Here is a 14,695-nt window from a genome sequence, read left to right on the forward strand (position 1 = left end):
GTGTGTGTGTGTGTGTGTGTGTGTGTGTGTGTGTGTGTGTGTGTGTGTGCGCGCGCGCCTCAGTTCTGTATCTGTAGAATGGGTCTACAGCAGGGGTCAGCAACCCAAAGCCTGTGAGTTGAATCAAGCCCATGCAGCCTTTTGATTCAGCTTGCAGAGTCATTGCTTTGGCAGCAGGGGGCTCTGCCTGCATTGTGTCACAGCCAGGTGCCAAGTACTCTGGACAAAGGGGTCTCCCTTTGCCATGTCACAGTTGGGCGGCAGGAAGAAGCAGTGAAGGCAGCCAGATCCTAGTGCCTGCCTTCCTCGCATCCAAACTGAATAATTCGAGATCCATGCCAGAAAACATTGTTGATCCCAGATCTATAGTACGTCCCTTACCTTGTAGTGTGTTGTGAGAATATATGCACCACAGATTGTGTGGAGCTCAGATAGTATAGTAATAGAGGCTATATCGGAACATAACATGGATAACAGGTGAATTCTAAGCTTTGTACAAATGCAGATGTTTTCTAGGATATTTTAATAGCCCTTGTGGAGTAAAAAAAACATGGAAAATTACCTGGACGTTGACATTTTAATACAGAGTGAGAGCGCTTTAATTTTGTCTCTAGGGGGTTTGAATTAATGGACTGAATCAGTATTAATCTATTTTACAGCAAAAATAATAGCCTCTGTGGGATCCTTTCCTGGTTATAATCTTTTCCCTCAGAGGTAGTGCTACATTAAACTTTTCTGTATAATGTATTCTTCTTTTGTTCACTATTTTCCATTAGCACCATGGAGCTTGCCCGTACCTGTGTAGGGACACCCTATTACCTATCTCCTGAGATCTGTGAGAATCGACCATATAACAATAAAACGTAAGACTTAAAAGATATATTTGGTTTAATGTCTTTCACTGCCCCAGTGAAATAAAAAAAGTTCAAAGATAGCAACAACCAACTTTTTTGGCAGGAGTGCTACAACATCGCCTATCACCCTCCCCATATGTCACTCTGATCTCTTTCCCTTTCCTGATCTGCTGCTCTACTTTCTGCTTCTTGCTTTGTGCTTCCTGCCTGATCTTCTGCTCTGATTGAAGAATTACATATTTTGGATATGATGTACCCTGAAAGGTTTGTCTTCTCCTGATGGGTTCTGATGTAGGATTGTCTCCAGCCTAGATTGTGGCTACTTGTCAGGCTGCTCAGGTCCCTTGCTCCCAGTCATTTAAAAGCAGGCTGTCCTTCCATTATTCAGGGATATAAGGGAGACATTCCCTACTCGTAGCATCATGACTGCCAGAAATGGCAAGGAGAGACAGAAGTATAAGGCAGTTGATATGTACAGGGATAGTTTTGGTATGGAAAAGTACACTGAATAATGGGCTCAAGCTTTAAAATTTGACTATAACTCAGTCACCATCTCCATATGCATTAGATTCAGTTAATTCTCTGCTGGTAAACCTGAGTCATTCAACTCTGGCAAGAGTCTGCCTTCAGTGAAGAAATAGGTCAGGAATGGGTTTTACCATTACAAGCACAACTGAAACTGGAGGCAGTTATTTACATTTATGCATTCAGGCAGGCATGTATGACAGGTGAAGAGATCTACTACAAACTAATGGTATTTATTACACCTCTAAAATAACAGTTTTCAAAAACTATTTTACTTTGAATTGTGAACTGTTGAGCTAGTTCATCTGGCACACTTGAAAGTAGTTAATACAATTTTGGCATGATTACAATTACATAGTAATAATACAACTTAAACACAAAGAATGAGGGGCCTTGTTACATACCAGAGACCAGAAAAATAAAATCCAGTAGTTATTTTTGGCACAGTTAGACATAACCTTGCCACAGTATTAACCTTTTAATAGGATATTGTCAGATAGTTGAAGTGCTGAAGTAAGGACACTGCTTATTTGTATGAAAACATGGCAGGCTTTCCTCTGAAATTTGAATTACTTTCATCCACAGGGATATTTGGTCTCTTGGCTGTGTTCTCTATGAGCTGTGCACTTTAAAGCATCCTGTAAGTACATAATCAGTTAGACCATTAACTTGTTATTGAAAAAGGTATTAAACTAGGCAGAAAATAATTGCAATGGGAATATTTCCTAGATAGCTGTTGGAAACAGATATTTTGCAAGTTAAATGAGTATGCATTAGGTCCTAATGATTAGGATATACTCATCAGTTCTTTCACTTTAATTTCTCACACTTTGCCTGTTTCCTGCATATCAAAATGAAGTCAAATACACTATATACACATATAATGTATTGTTTTTTCATGGAGCACTGCTACTTTAAATCCATATGTGGCTGTCACCTCTCCTCTTAAGTCAGATCCATTACAGAGCATTACGTTTTAAAATTAATCTTTTAATGATACCTCCTTCAGTTATAGGAATAAGCCATCAAACTAAGGGAAGAACTGAAGCCAAGTTTCAAATTTAGGTGCTTAAGTGTGGATTTAGGTATTTCATTTTACTTGCCCAGGTTTGAAAATCTTGACCTAAATTTACTGAAGATTTTGAAGTTCAAAATGAGGTAGAGTCCTTGGAAACATTCAAGTAAATGTTGATTTAATTTGGAAGCAATTCAGTGCAAGTAGAGTCTTAACCCTGTACATTTCAGAAAGGAACATTCCTGCAATTGGTTCTCAGCACAAAAGCTTTCTGTTGAATAGGGAGCAAAGCACAGGCTGGTCAGTGTGTCTATAAGTGGACCACTTAAACTCCCCCTCTGATTTAGCAAGGAGGAGAAGAAGATTGATGGAGGCTGACTTGAGGACACAGGAGTGCTACCAGAAGAAGTGCCAAATTTCCTGGACTGGGAAAGTACCTAATTAATATTGATAAAAAATAAATGTATGTGTGCTTCTGTTTCCCTGTTCAGTTTTCTTTCACTGCCTGCATGAACTCAAAAGAGTGGAATCAGTCAGGAGCCCTTGAGTAGCCTAGACAGGGGATGAAACAAGAACTAAGAGATAGGACAGTCTCAGATACACCTTCAAAGCAGCTAAGAAAACAGTGGTGTTTTTATAACAAAATGTTACTTTCACGTTTGTTTTTTCTAGACTTAGTCTCTAAAAAATGAAAAGACTTTACAAAGAGGAGAGAAAATGGTCATCTGTGGGAGGCTAACCCAAAAACTGAGCAAGGGGGCTGCAGCAAGCAGGCTATAATTTCGTTCCCAAGAGAGCAGCAGGCACCAAGGCTAAATAATCTCAACTAGGGGTTTGGGCAGAATGCCAAGACAAGAATCTTTGTATACGTCATTTTGGTTTTTAAATCTGCTGTGTAGAGGTGGTACACCTTTTAGCAAAATGAATCATGAGTTGCTTTGAAGAGACTTATTCTGGGTTACTGCACATCATTACTGATCACAGGATCTCTAACAGTTTCTTGCCCAGTGGGCCTGTTGAATAATATGGTTGATAACCAGGGTAATGTAAATGTGTAAACAGACATTTCATTTGAGGTTTTGACTTGGATGAAAATAGGGGTGGCAAAACCCTTACACATAGCCTTCTACCTTGCATTGCTGCTCCTCTGCTGGTAGGTGGCCAGGGAGAGCACAGAGCCTGATAGACTTTGCCTTGGAAGGAAATACAGTTAAATTAAATGAGCCACACCCAGACCCAGCTGAAGAGTGGCTGCGTCACCTCTCCTCACCCTGTCCTAAAAATGAACCAAATGGATACATGACAGGAATGAGAGAAAGGACAGTTTACACCAGGTACTTAGCCATCTTGCTGCATCCCCTTGTCATTCATCATTGTTCTTAGCCATTTTAAATAGTCACAGTCCATTACCTCCCATACCAACTGCAGTAACTATTATTAATTGATTGTTATATTTTTCTGTGTCAGTTTGAAGGCAACAACATACATCAGCTGGTGCTGAAGATCTGCCAAGGACATTTTATTCCTGTGTCTCCAAAGTATTCATATGACCTGAGGATCTTAATTTCTCAGCTCTTTAAAATATCTCCAATAGATCGACCATCTGTCAATTCGATATTAAAGAAGCCCTTCTTGGGGAAGCTCATTGTCAGATATTTACCCCCTGAGGTAAGATTCTGATTTGGTTCCCTGCACTTTAGTATAATCTTATTAAACAAGATACAGTAGAGGCAGTTACATCAGAAACCTTTTTTTGTTGATAGATAATACAAGAAGAATTCAGCCACACTGTTATACACAGAAAAAGACCTTCGGTAGCACAGCCGGTATCCAAGCTGGTACAGGGTAAGACTTGTTTAGTGACAGTAATATACCCAGTCTTAGTCCTATCCTGAGATCCTTATGGGCAATATATACTAGATGGGTTTAACTTTTCCAGGGGATGAGAACTCTACCAGCAGAAGCATTCAGCCTGATGAGGAAGACAGGCACTGAATGCACCACTGCTTTATTCATATATTCCACCAGGAAAGGCAACTTTCATTTAAGTCTGGGTCACCATAGAAGTTTACTGCTGGAAGCAGCTGTAGGAATGTTCTAACCAGTCATTTATAGTTCAACCTGATAGAATTTACTATGGAGCTAATATGATTGCCAGATAGAAATAATTCAAGGTCATTAGTTTTCAGACATCATTCTTTGACTCTGCTAAAGTAATCTTCATCTTAGCCTGCAAAATACATGCAGTTGCAGCCCCCAATCTTTTTGGAGTACAAACTGTTATTTGTCTTAAATTGCATCATGATTTTGGTATGTCAACTAATTAATTAGGGAGTACCAAACTCACCCCTTCCACGCTGCCCACAAGAGAGTTGTTGTTGTTAATAATAATAATAACAATAATAATAAACTCCAGACCTTTGCTGATGACACTAAGATGTGGGGGGATGTGGGCACAATAGAGGGGAGCAACAGGCTACAGTTGGACCTAGATAGGTTACAGGGATGGGCAGAGGAGAATAGGATGGGGTTTAACACAGACAAGTGTAAGGTGATGCACCTGGGGAGGAGCAATCGGCACCATACATACAGGCTGGGGAACTCCCCTCTTGTCAGCACGGAGGTGGAAAAGGATCTGGGAGTCATTATTGACTCCAAGATGAACATGAGTCGGCAATGTGGGGAGGCGGCTAGGAAGGCCAACTGCACCTTGTCGTGCATCCACAGATGCATCTCGAGCAGGTCCAAGGAGGTGATCCTCCCCCTCTATGCGGCACTGGTCAGGCCGCAGCTGGAGTACTGCGTCCAGTTCTGGGCGCCGCACTTTAAGAGGGATGTGGACAGCATCGAGAGGGTCCAGAGGAGGGCCACTCGTATGATCAAGGGACAGCAGGGTAGGTCCTATGAGGAAAGGTTGCGGGACCTGAACCTGTTCAGCCTTCAAAAGAGAAGGCTGAGGGGGGATCTTGTGGCCTGTTATAAACTGGTTAGGGGGGATCAGCAGGCGCTGGGGGAGTCCCTGTTCCCCCGAGCGCCGCAAGGAGTGACCAGGAACAATGGTCACAAGCTGGCGGAGGGAAGGTTTAAGTTGGACATCAGGAGGCGCTACTTCACGGTCAGGGCGGCTAGGGTCTGGAACCAGCTTCCAAGTGAGGTGGTGCAGGCTCCCACCCTGGGGGTTTTTAAGAGGAGGTTGGATGACCACCTTACTGGGGTCGTTTGACCCCAGTACTCTTTCCTGCCATGGCAGGGGGTCGGACTAGATGATCTGCTCAGGTCCCTTCCGACCCTAGAAACTATGAAACTATGAAATAAAGATATCAAGTGCATGTGCCTGAACAGAGTTAACAAAAAATCTTTGTTGCTGTAAAACTTGCCTTTTCTGGTTTTATCCATTCTTGTTGCTATGTCTAATATAAAAGAGTAAGATTGTCAGAGCAGAGATGGAGTAACGCTGTGTCAGATCATGCTAATGTTCCTGCTGCCTGTACACTCAAAACAAAAATATAACTTAGCTGTTTTGGGGCCATGTCCATGGTTTGCCCAGTGCAGCTATATTACAGTTTTTGGCACTCAATGCACACACAGTACAAGCAGTCAAGTGTGCATTTTGATGGTAGTGCTTCCTGGGATGGTCCAGTGCAGTGTAGATGTGCCAATTGGTTCTTTAGAGTATTTAGTATACTTTTGTGCCCTTAAAAATGCACAGATAATAATCTCGTGTGTAATAATGATCCAGGTTGGTCACTGATATTTTAGTAGTCTGTTATTTTAATAACCCACCCCACATGGAAACACATGTCTGAGCTGTGGTAGTGTCTGTCGATCCTGGATAGGCCTCATCAGCCATGTTCAGACACACAGACAAGACAGTCTTGGAAGACAATCATCCTCAACTGCAAGGGATTGCCAAGATTTTAATAATTAAATGTCACAGACATTTTAATAGTTAATTACTGAGGACCTTATTAGCCAGCTACATTTTGCAAATTAATATGGATTATTAGACTTGATTTTGACACTCACTGATAAATCGGCTGATGCACACAGTCTTCAAAATTGAGATGTCAGTCTTTCGTAACATCTGCGATACTGCAAAAATTCTGTTGAACAAGAGTAGCTTGATCTCTTTCTAATGATCTGTTGTTCTATATATTTGAATTACTCCCCAAAGTTACGTATGTAAACGCGGAAGCAATTTAAGCATTCTTGTGGAGGCAGATCTGGTTAGCTGTGATTTTTATGATTTTTTTATGGGTAAAATTTTCAAAAGCTTCTAATTGAGTTAGGAGCCCAAGTTTCATTTTCAAACGTTGTATTGTCCTTCATGTCAAATCAGTTTTTCAGCTTCTTTTTTTTTAGAATCAGAAAACAGCATTTCACAATAGTTAGTGCCTGAAGTACAAGACTGAGGGTCAGGTTTATAAAGGTATTTTCACAGCTGTAGGTACGGAGTGGAAAGTGTAACTTCCATTGAAATTTTGAAACCTCAGCTGAGCAGGCATGAGACTCAGAACTTTTGAATTCTTTTCTTTGCTCTAGCCGTGAATCACTGTGTGACCTTGGAAACACTTCTCTGTGCCACACTGATTGTTTATGAATTGTGCCCAATAATAGCTTCCTCACACACACATGATGAACCTGACATTAATTAATGTGTTAAACAGCTTGTCATTAGAAAGGCACAATACTTTGGAAGTGGTGAAGATTATTAAAGAGGAATGATATAAATGGGCATTATTAGCCTGTCTAGCCTGTGTCAGATATATGCACCTTAATGTAGTTTATAGTGATCACATAGTAAATATTGTCGTAGTAACTGCCATAAAAAAGAGAAGATCCACATATTTTTTATCATTAAATAAGCTCCTAAACTTCAGAAAGTGAGAGTCGAGGAACACCTTTCTCCAAGATCCAAGGTGGCGGCACCTGCCAAGAAACAAGAATTATTACATCGAAATGAATGGAAACCTCCTTTGCGAGTTCAGCAGCCTCTTGTCCAGGTACTGTGTCTATAAGACTCTCAGATCTCCACAACTTTTTGACATCTTTATCACCGTAGGAAGTCAGAACCTTCCTCTTAAAGACAGAATTCTGGGTAACTAGTTTGGTATTTGGGAAGGGAGGCAAACAAATGTAGTCTGATCCCATTTAAAAGATGTTAGGCTTATTTCCACTCACAGCTATCTTGTTATAAATCTAGAGCAAATCCACTAATGCTAGTGCACTTGTTTCAGGTTCACTTTGGCATAATTGAGATTAGAATTTCAAAGTATTTTAACCTACTAGCTTGCTGGTGTAACTTTAGCTTCGCAGTTCTGTAGGTAACCAAATGAGAAAATCAGCCTGAAAGGATTGAGGCTACGTCCACAATATCACACCAATTTCTTTGACAAATGATATCCATGGAATTGCACACTGAGGGACTTGTTTCTCTCAATTCACAATCCTACTTTGAATTTGTTCTTTAGTTTTTTATGACCAATAAGCTTCTGTTTGTGTGGGTTATTCCACTTTTTGAATAATTTTTCTATATATGTTCTCTATAACTCTTCTATCAGTGAGTGATAAAATGTACAGCTTCTAGTGCTAACAGTTCCCATGCAGCATTGCAGTGCCATGTGCAGAAGAAAATAGCACTTTAAAATATTTATATGCTGTGACCTGGAATGTACAAGATGGAGATGAGTGGAGTCTTTTTCAGTGTTCCTAATTAGGAATACAAGGAGGTAAAACTTAGCACATTTAACACTTAAGAGAATGATAACAGTACTAATTTTTCAATTAGTGTGGAGAATAAGTTTAAATATAGCATATTTCTAGCATAGCATAGTGCAGTCTTCACTTCACCTACTTCCTAGCATACAGTAGTTACTTTAGACTATAGCAGATAGATGTTCCTTATTCTTCTGTTCTTTTTATGAGAAACAGAAAAGGCATATATGGTATAAAGCAGAAATAAAGGAATGTTTCTGCACAAAGTTAAATTTGAGGAATGAGAGACAGGTTACTGCAGGCAGGAAATAAAAGAGATGGTGGTTTGAAATAGCAATGTTCACAAGAGAGCAGCAGCAAGAAGATGTGTGTTGCCCAAGTCTCTTTATGATCCCTTTGCTCACACCTGTCTTAATAAGCCACTCCTGGAATTCGTTCAAGGCTCAAGCCTTCAGTGATGCGGCTGGAATTTATCACAGTGGTTCTAGTGGATTTTGTTTGTTGCTTTCACACAAGCAGTGGGAATTGCCTCTTAATTAAAAGAGGTGAAGTAATTGGAAGTGCTGCAATAGGCAGCATGAGCCTCTGGAAGCCAGAAAGCCTCTGGCTTAGGTGATAAAACATGTGGGGAAATTGTTTTTAACAACTATCATGGGACTTAGTATGAAGGGTAGGATGGGAACTTGCCTTATAAAATGTAACTAATATCCAGTTTATGATATCTTGGTTTAAGAATGAATCATTTATTACCTTTATAATTCATGCTGTTGTATATATTTTCAGCAGTGGAGCCCCAGATTTAAGATGGCTCAAAGGCCAGAAGGAGCCAGAGTACATGGACCTTACGGTCACTATTATGATAAACTTGACAACTTGCAGCAGGAAGCTTATGTACAAGATGACTTTTCTCACTTCAGCCAGAGAGTTGAAGCATATTATAAAGTAAAAGGACAAGTTCCACCCCCTCTGCCCCCTCCTGAGTGGTAATTGTTTTTCTCTATTTAAATATCAAAGTATCACAAATAGCTTGACCCGTCATCCTTTTCCATCACGTAGAAGGATTCAGATGTAGAAGCAGAGTCCCTCATGCAATTTGATCACTTTCCTAGTCAGTGTATGATGTGGTTGTCACATTATATGTGACTCAACAAGAAAGAAAATGAAATGTCTGTACCAAATGCAGCCCTAGAGATACACTTTTGAATCTAATTTTATTAATGTTGAGATTTGTTTATTGTAGGAACTTCTCCTAGACCTCTGTATAGCTCCTAGTCAAAATTCTGGGACTCAGTAAAACTCATTCTGTCTTCACACATGGTCTAGAATGCTTCTGAAACTTTCAAACCATTAGTCAAGGATGGAGGGACTTTTATAAAATAGGTCAGGTTAAGAATGCTTTGGAGCACCAGGTTTACCTAGTGCCTTGTTGGGAAGCTTCAGTTAAAGTAGGCTGAGTCAAAGGGTCTTGTGCAAGAATGGCATGGCTCAGGATGTCTTAATTAAGAGGGATGGATGGCTGAATATAGAATTATTCAGTTAAGGCCAGACTCAATGTATGTCTTCACTGTAGATTGCAGTATAGGGGGAATCCCTTAGCTAGCTTTAAAATGAGCTACCATAGGTTTTGGTGGCTATGTGGCTGCAGATAGATGTCAGAGCAGCCTCCAAAGCCCGTGCAAGAATCAAGGTAAAATATCCCTCATGGAGGCCCATGCTGTCATGACTGGGCTGCTTCTACTTCCCAAACTAGTTCATATAAAGTTGGGTTGCATGTCTCCATATGACCGTGAAGCTTGCATTTTGAACTATCATGAGTGCAGTTTCACTTACCGACCAACAGCAATAGACCAGATTTTTTAAGTCAAATAGTTACGGATCAGAGAACTTTGCTAACTGTTTTGCACTTACAGAAAAACTTCCACGTTAATGCACAGTTAAGTTGGGTATATAAAAAGTCAGGAAGTTAGGGTTGAACATATAACCTTGATTCTGGCAATTCTTCTCCCTATGTGTGAATGCATTACAAAATAACGTTATTTTAGTAACATTGCTCACAGGCTATTTCTCAAATGAAAAAAGAAACTATGGCAGATTTTACAGACTCAGCAGAAGATTAGTATAATCAGAGAAGTGGAAAGGGTAGAGGAAAAATATAAACTATAAACTGTCTTTATACTTCATTGCTGCAGTGTTATTGTTCTCTAAGTACATTCTTTTTACATTTCACATAATGTAGTGAGTTTAGTTAATAACATCTGATAAAGGAAGAAAGATGCAAGTGAGTGGGTGGGTGTAGGGTACCTCCATGTAAATTATTTTGTTGAAAGTTGTTAACACAAATACCAGAGATGAATGGCATGGTTTTTTGTTAGGGCTGGAGAATATCTTCAAAGACGGCTTGAAGCCCAACAGTACAAGATGAAAGTGGAAAAACAATTGGTAAGTAAATACTAGATCAGAGAATAACATTCATATAATGGGAGGGGATGAAGCCCAAGAAAGTGAACCCAAACCTTTCTCATAGCGGAGTATAACCTTGGCAAGTAGAAAATCTGTTTCTGATGTTTTTGTTGATTTACTTTTTCCAAAGTTGCTCAGAAGGTTTTATTTTTTATTGTTAAAAAAAATCTGACAGCGTAGAATGTTTCTACTTATTTTTCTTATGGCCCTTTCAAGGTGAAAGAGTGAGGATGAATTGGGTGAACTTGCCAAATGAAAATTCTTTTGCTCTGTGAATAATCTTGTACATTAATAGGGGCTGCGACCATCCTCTGCTGACATACATTACAACCAGATTCAGAAGCAGGAAAGCAAAGAAGAATGCCTCAAAGACCATCAGCAGGACCTTGCTAGAAAAAACAAATTGAAGGAACAGGTAAAAGACATGTTGATCTTGGTTGGCCAGAGCTGTATTATTATACCAATTTGTAGTGGTATTTTCTTTGTTAAAAGCCACATACATTCACATGTCCATAAGTATTAGCTAGATTTGTGCACAGGTTATGTAGTACTGCTGCCAGGTTTGATAGGCTAGTAAGACAGAAGGATATGCAGGAGCCTGATCCTAATTCTCATGTCACTTCTGTTGAACTAAGTGATGTCCAGGGATCCTAGTTTTCTCTGATTTAAAAAAATCCCCAATTTTCAGTTTAAAAAAAGTAATCCCAAATCCACATTTTTCCATGATCAAAATGAAACACCACTAATATATGGTGTTTCATTTTAATCACAGAAAAATGTGGATTTGGGGTTACTTTTTTAAACCAAAAATTGGGGATGTTTTTAAGTCAGAGAAAACCAGGATCCTGGGTGATGTCACACCACTGTAAGAATAGTGTAAGAGAGAGTAGATCCCCACTTTTACAAACCAAACTAGGTATTATTTTCTTATCTCTTAACTCAATTTTGCCTTGCTGTACAACATAGAGGCACGTCTACATGAGATGCTTCATTGCAAGTACAAAATGACTGCCTCCAAGGAGGTGTACTGCTCCCTTACGTGTAGTTCTTTATGTGAGGGAGCAGTACACCTCCTTGGAGGCCAGCATTCATTCCAAAGAAGAGCGACTTGAAACCCTCTGGGTTAAACTACGGGGGGAGGTGGGGCCTGGTGAGAGAGACCGTAGGTGTATACTACAGACCGCCAAACCAGGAGGAGGAGCTTGATCTGCTCTCTCTAGAACTGGCAGAGGCTGTGCACGCATGGTTCATGGTCATCATGAGTGACTTCAATTACCCAGACATCACTTGGGAGGAACACTTGGCTGAGTCGGATTGGTTGCATTGCTTTCTGACCTGTATTGAAGAGCTCTACCTGCCTCAGGAAGTGCACGGGCCAGCTATGCATGGGCCAACCACTGGACCAAGTGCTTGGTCCAGTGCTTTTTCAACATCTTTATCAGTGATGTGGACGTGGGGGTAAAGAGCTCACTGGCCAAGTTTGTGGATGACATCAAGTTATGGGGGAGCATGGTCACGCTTGAAAATAGACTGCAGATACAGGCAGACCTAGACAGGCTGACAACATGGGTGGATCGGAACCAGATGGAGCTCAACATTGTGAAGCGTAAAGTGCTCCATCTGGGGACAAAAAATCCCCAGCATACTTACAGGCTCAGTGGTGCTAAACTGACTAGCACCATGACTGAAAGTGACCTAGGGGTAATAATAGACCGTAGTATGAACATGAGCCAGCACTGCAGTGCTGTAGCCATCAAGGCAAACAATACTCTGACATGCATCAACTGATGCATCTTAAGCAAAACCAAGGATGTGATTCTTTTGCTTTACTCAGCATTGGTGAGACCACAGCTGGAGTACCACATCCAGTTCTGGGCACTGCACTTCAACAAGGACATGGAAAAGCTTGAGAGAGTCCAAAGAAGAGCCACCTGTACAATTAGAGACTTGCAAGGCAAACCATATGAGGAAAGGCTGAGGGCCTTGGGTCTCTTCAGCCTAAAAGAGAGAAGGCTGAGAGGGGACTTGGTAGCAGCTTACCACTATATCAGGGGAGTACATCAAGGGCTCAGTGAACAACTGTTCACCAGGGCACCCTTGGGAAAAACCAGGAGTGATGACTACAAACTCCTGGAAGACTGCTTCAGGCTTAACACTAGGAAAAACTTCTTCACAGTTAGGGTTTCCAGACTGTGGAATAAGCTTCCTCCAGAGGTGGTACAATCACCTACTCTGGAAATCTTCAAGGGGAGACTGGACTCTCATTTCTACAGCAACGGTTAGAAACAACCTGTGTGCTGCTCAAGCAAGTACTAAATGACTGTGGAGTACCAACTGTGCAGTCGGGGGCATGTGTAGACATGGCCACAGAGATGCTATTTGCTTGCTATATTGAAACCTATAAAGTTTACTTTTATTTTATAAATATTGTAATGGGTTCGGTGATCCTTTACAATAGATAAAACATTTAATAATACTTCACTTTCTAATCAGTACTCAGAAATGAGTATTCTAATGTATTAAGCATATTAGTTGTCAAAACAAATGTAGTTGTATTATCTCGGAACTAGTGTATGCATCTGTTACATGCTCAAAAGCTGCATGAAAGAAGCTTGCGAAGTCAGATGGTAACATTTCTTTAGGAACATTCCAGAGCAACCTTAATTTGTCTATTTTGTGCATGTGTATTGTAATACTGTCTTTAATTATACAATCACATATTGATTGTTCCAGAGGAACCGCTGCCTCTTTTGGTGCAAATGATAGGCAGTTCTCAACTAATGAACAGCTGTTTGATATCTTGTTTTCATCTCATTGTCCATTTTGTGGCCCTAAGTTTTCTTTACTGTGTGCTATTTAAACCCTGCTGTGAAGACAGAATGGCTAATTTTCTCAAGGCTTTTCCTATTGTGCTTTTAGTATGTGAGCATTTCATGAATAATTTATCTTTACAACATTCTTGTGAAGGAGTAGTTTTATCTTCATTGTACTGGTAGGGAACTAAGGCACAAGATTAAGTTAAAGCATCCACTAATTATGGATGTCTGGTTTGAGACACGTATTACCTGATTTTTCAGACTCCTTAGTATTGTACTACAAAGTTCGTATGTTGCAAGGACACCTCCCATTGACTTCAGCTGCAGGTGAGAGTGTTCAGCACTTCCTCAAACCATGTCTTTGCATCTCCAGCAGGGACCAGAAGATACAGCTAAGAACACAGTCAGTGACTCCTATAAAGTCTGGTTTTAGTGACTTGACTAGCATTGCAGTGGGATTTGACTAGGAGTGCAGTGGGACAAAGATAGAATCCAGTTCTCTAGGACCACATTCATTACCTTAATATACCATTCCCTGCCCCATTTATTATACATCTTCCGACTTCTGCAACAAAAGAAGCAAGTGTCTTACAGACAACAGCCTCATTTAGACACAACCTCAGGGAAAATTTATCCTGTGGAATGAATGAGGCAAGTGTACTGTGGGGAAAATAATGTGCTCAAGACTGTATTGTAATGTATAGATACAAGGGGACTGAATTAAAGTTGTACGGAATCTACTAAATGCTTTACTTTGCAACCATGCTACTTGGGTCATTAGCAGGACTGGAATTTATAGATCTATTGTACATACCTCTTATATTTGAACGAATAGAGTAATCAATAGCAGTAGTAGATTAGTATCATCTGTGTGGACCAGCATTAGGGAAGAATAAAACATTTTACTAGGACTTTACTGGTATTCACTGACAACAAAGAATGGATTACTCGGGCACCTTTTGTTGCATTCCAGGCTCCAGAAGAATGAGAGTTGGTGGTCTGCGTATGTTTTGCCTAAGATTGACAACTTTTGCACTGTTCCCTCCAATCTGTCCCTGTTTCAATATCTAGCTCAGTCCCACTCACAAAAATTTCCTTGCCTAGCCAGCCTAACATCCCACACCTCATCTTTTTAATTCTAGAGTCCTTGCCCAGCTAGTCGCAGTCTCTCACACTCACTCACTCTTCTTTGTTCTTCCAGCATCTGTGCCCAGCTAGTCCCTGTTCCTCCTCTTCATTAGTCATCATTAGATTACTATTTTCCTTAGGGGTGCACTGATAGAGATTTTGGGGGCCGATACCAATAGCCA

The 14,695-nt window shown here is 40.5% G+C and overlaps 1 protein-coding gene across 4 annotated transcripts in view; it reads left to right on the forward strand.

The window, feature by feature from the left end:
- NEK5 (NIMA related kinase 5) overlaps window positions 1-14,695 on the forward strand; it is a 71,650-nt gene that overhangs the window by 19,558 nt on the left and 37,397 nt on the right. For 3 of the 4 annotated variants that reach the window (XM_019524690.1, XM_019524687.1, XM_019524689.1), the window contains exons 6-13: window positions 777-863; window positions 1,965-2,019; window positions 3,862-4,062; window positions 4,158-4,239; window positions 7,261-7,397; window positions 8,893-9,092; window positions 10,482-10,548; window positions 10,865-10,984. In XM_019524690.1, coding sequence (XP_019380235.1) covers window positions 777-863; window positions 1,965-2,019; window positions 3,862-4,062; window positions 4,158-4,239; window positions 7,261-7,397; window positions 8,893-9,092; window positions 10,482-10,548; window positions 10,865-10,984 — 949 coding nt within the window. The remainder of the gene's footprint in view (window positions 1-776; window positions 864-1,964; window positions 2,020-3,861; window positions 4,063-4,157; window positions 4,240-7,260; window positions 7,398-8,892; window positions 9,093-10,481; window positions 10,549-10,864; window positions 10,985-14,695) is intronic. The other variant, XM_019524688.1, reaches the window with a different exon arrangement.

Source organism: Gavialis gangeticus, unplaced genomic scaffold, assembly GCF_001723915.1.
Source record: "Gavialis gangeticus isolate Ggan-Ray unplaced genomic scaffold, GavGan_comp1, whole genome shotgun sequence".
Lineage (NCBI taxonomy): Eukaryota > Metazoa > Chordata > Crocodylia > Gavialidae > Gavialis > Gavialis gangeticus.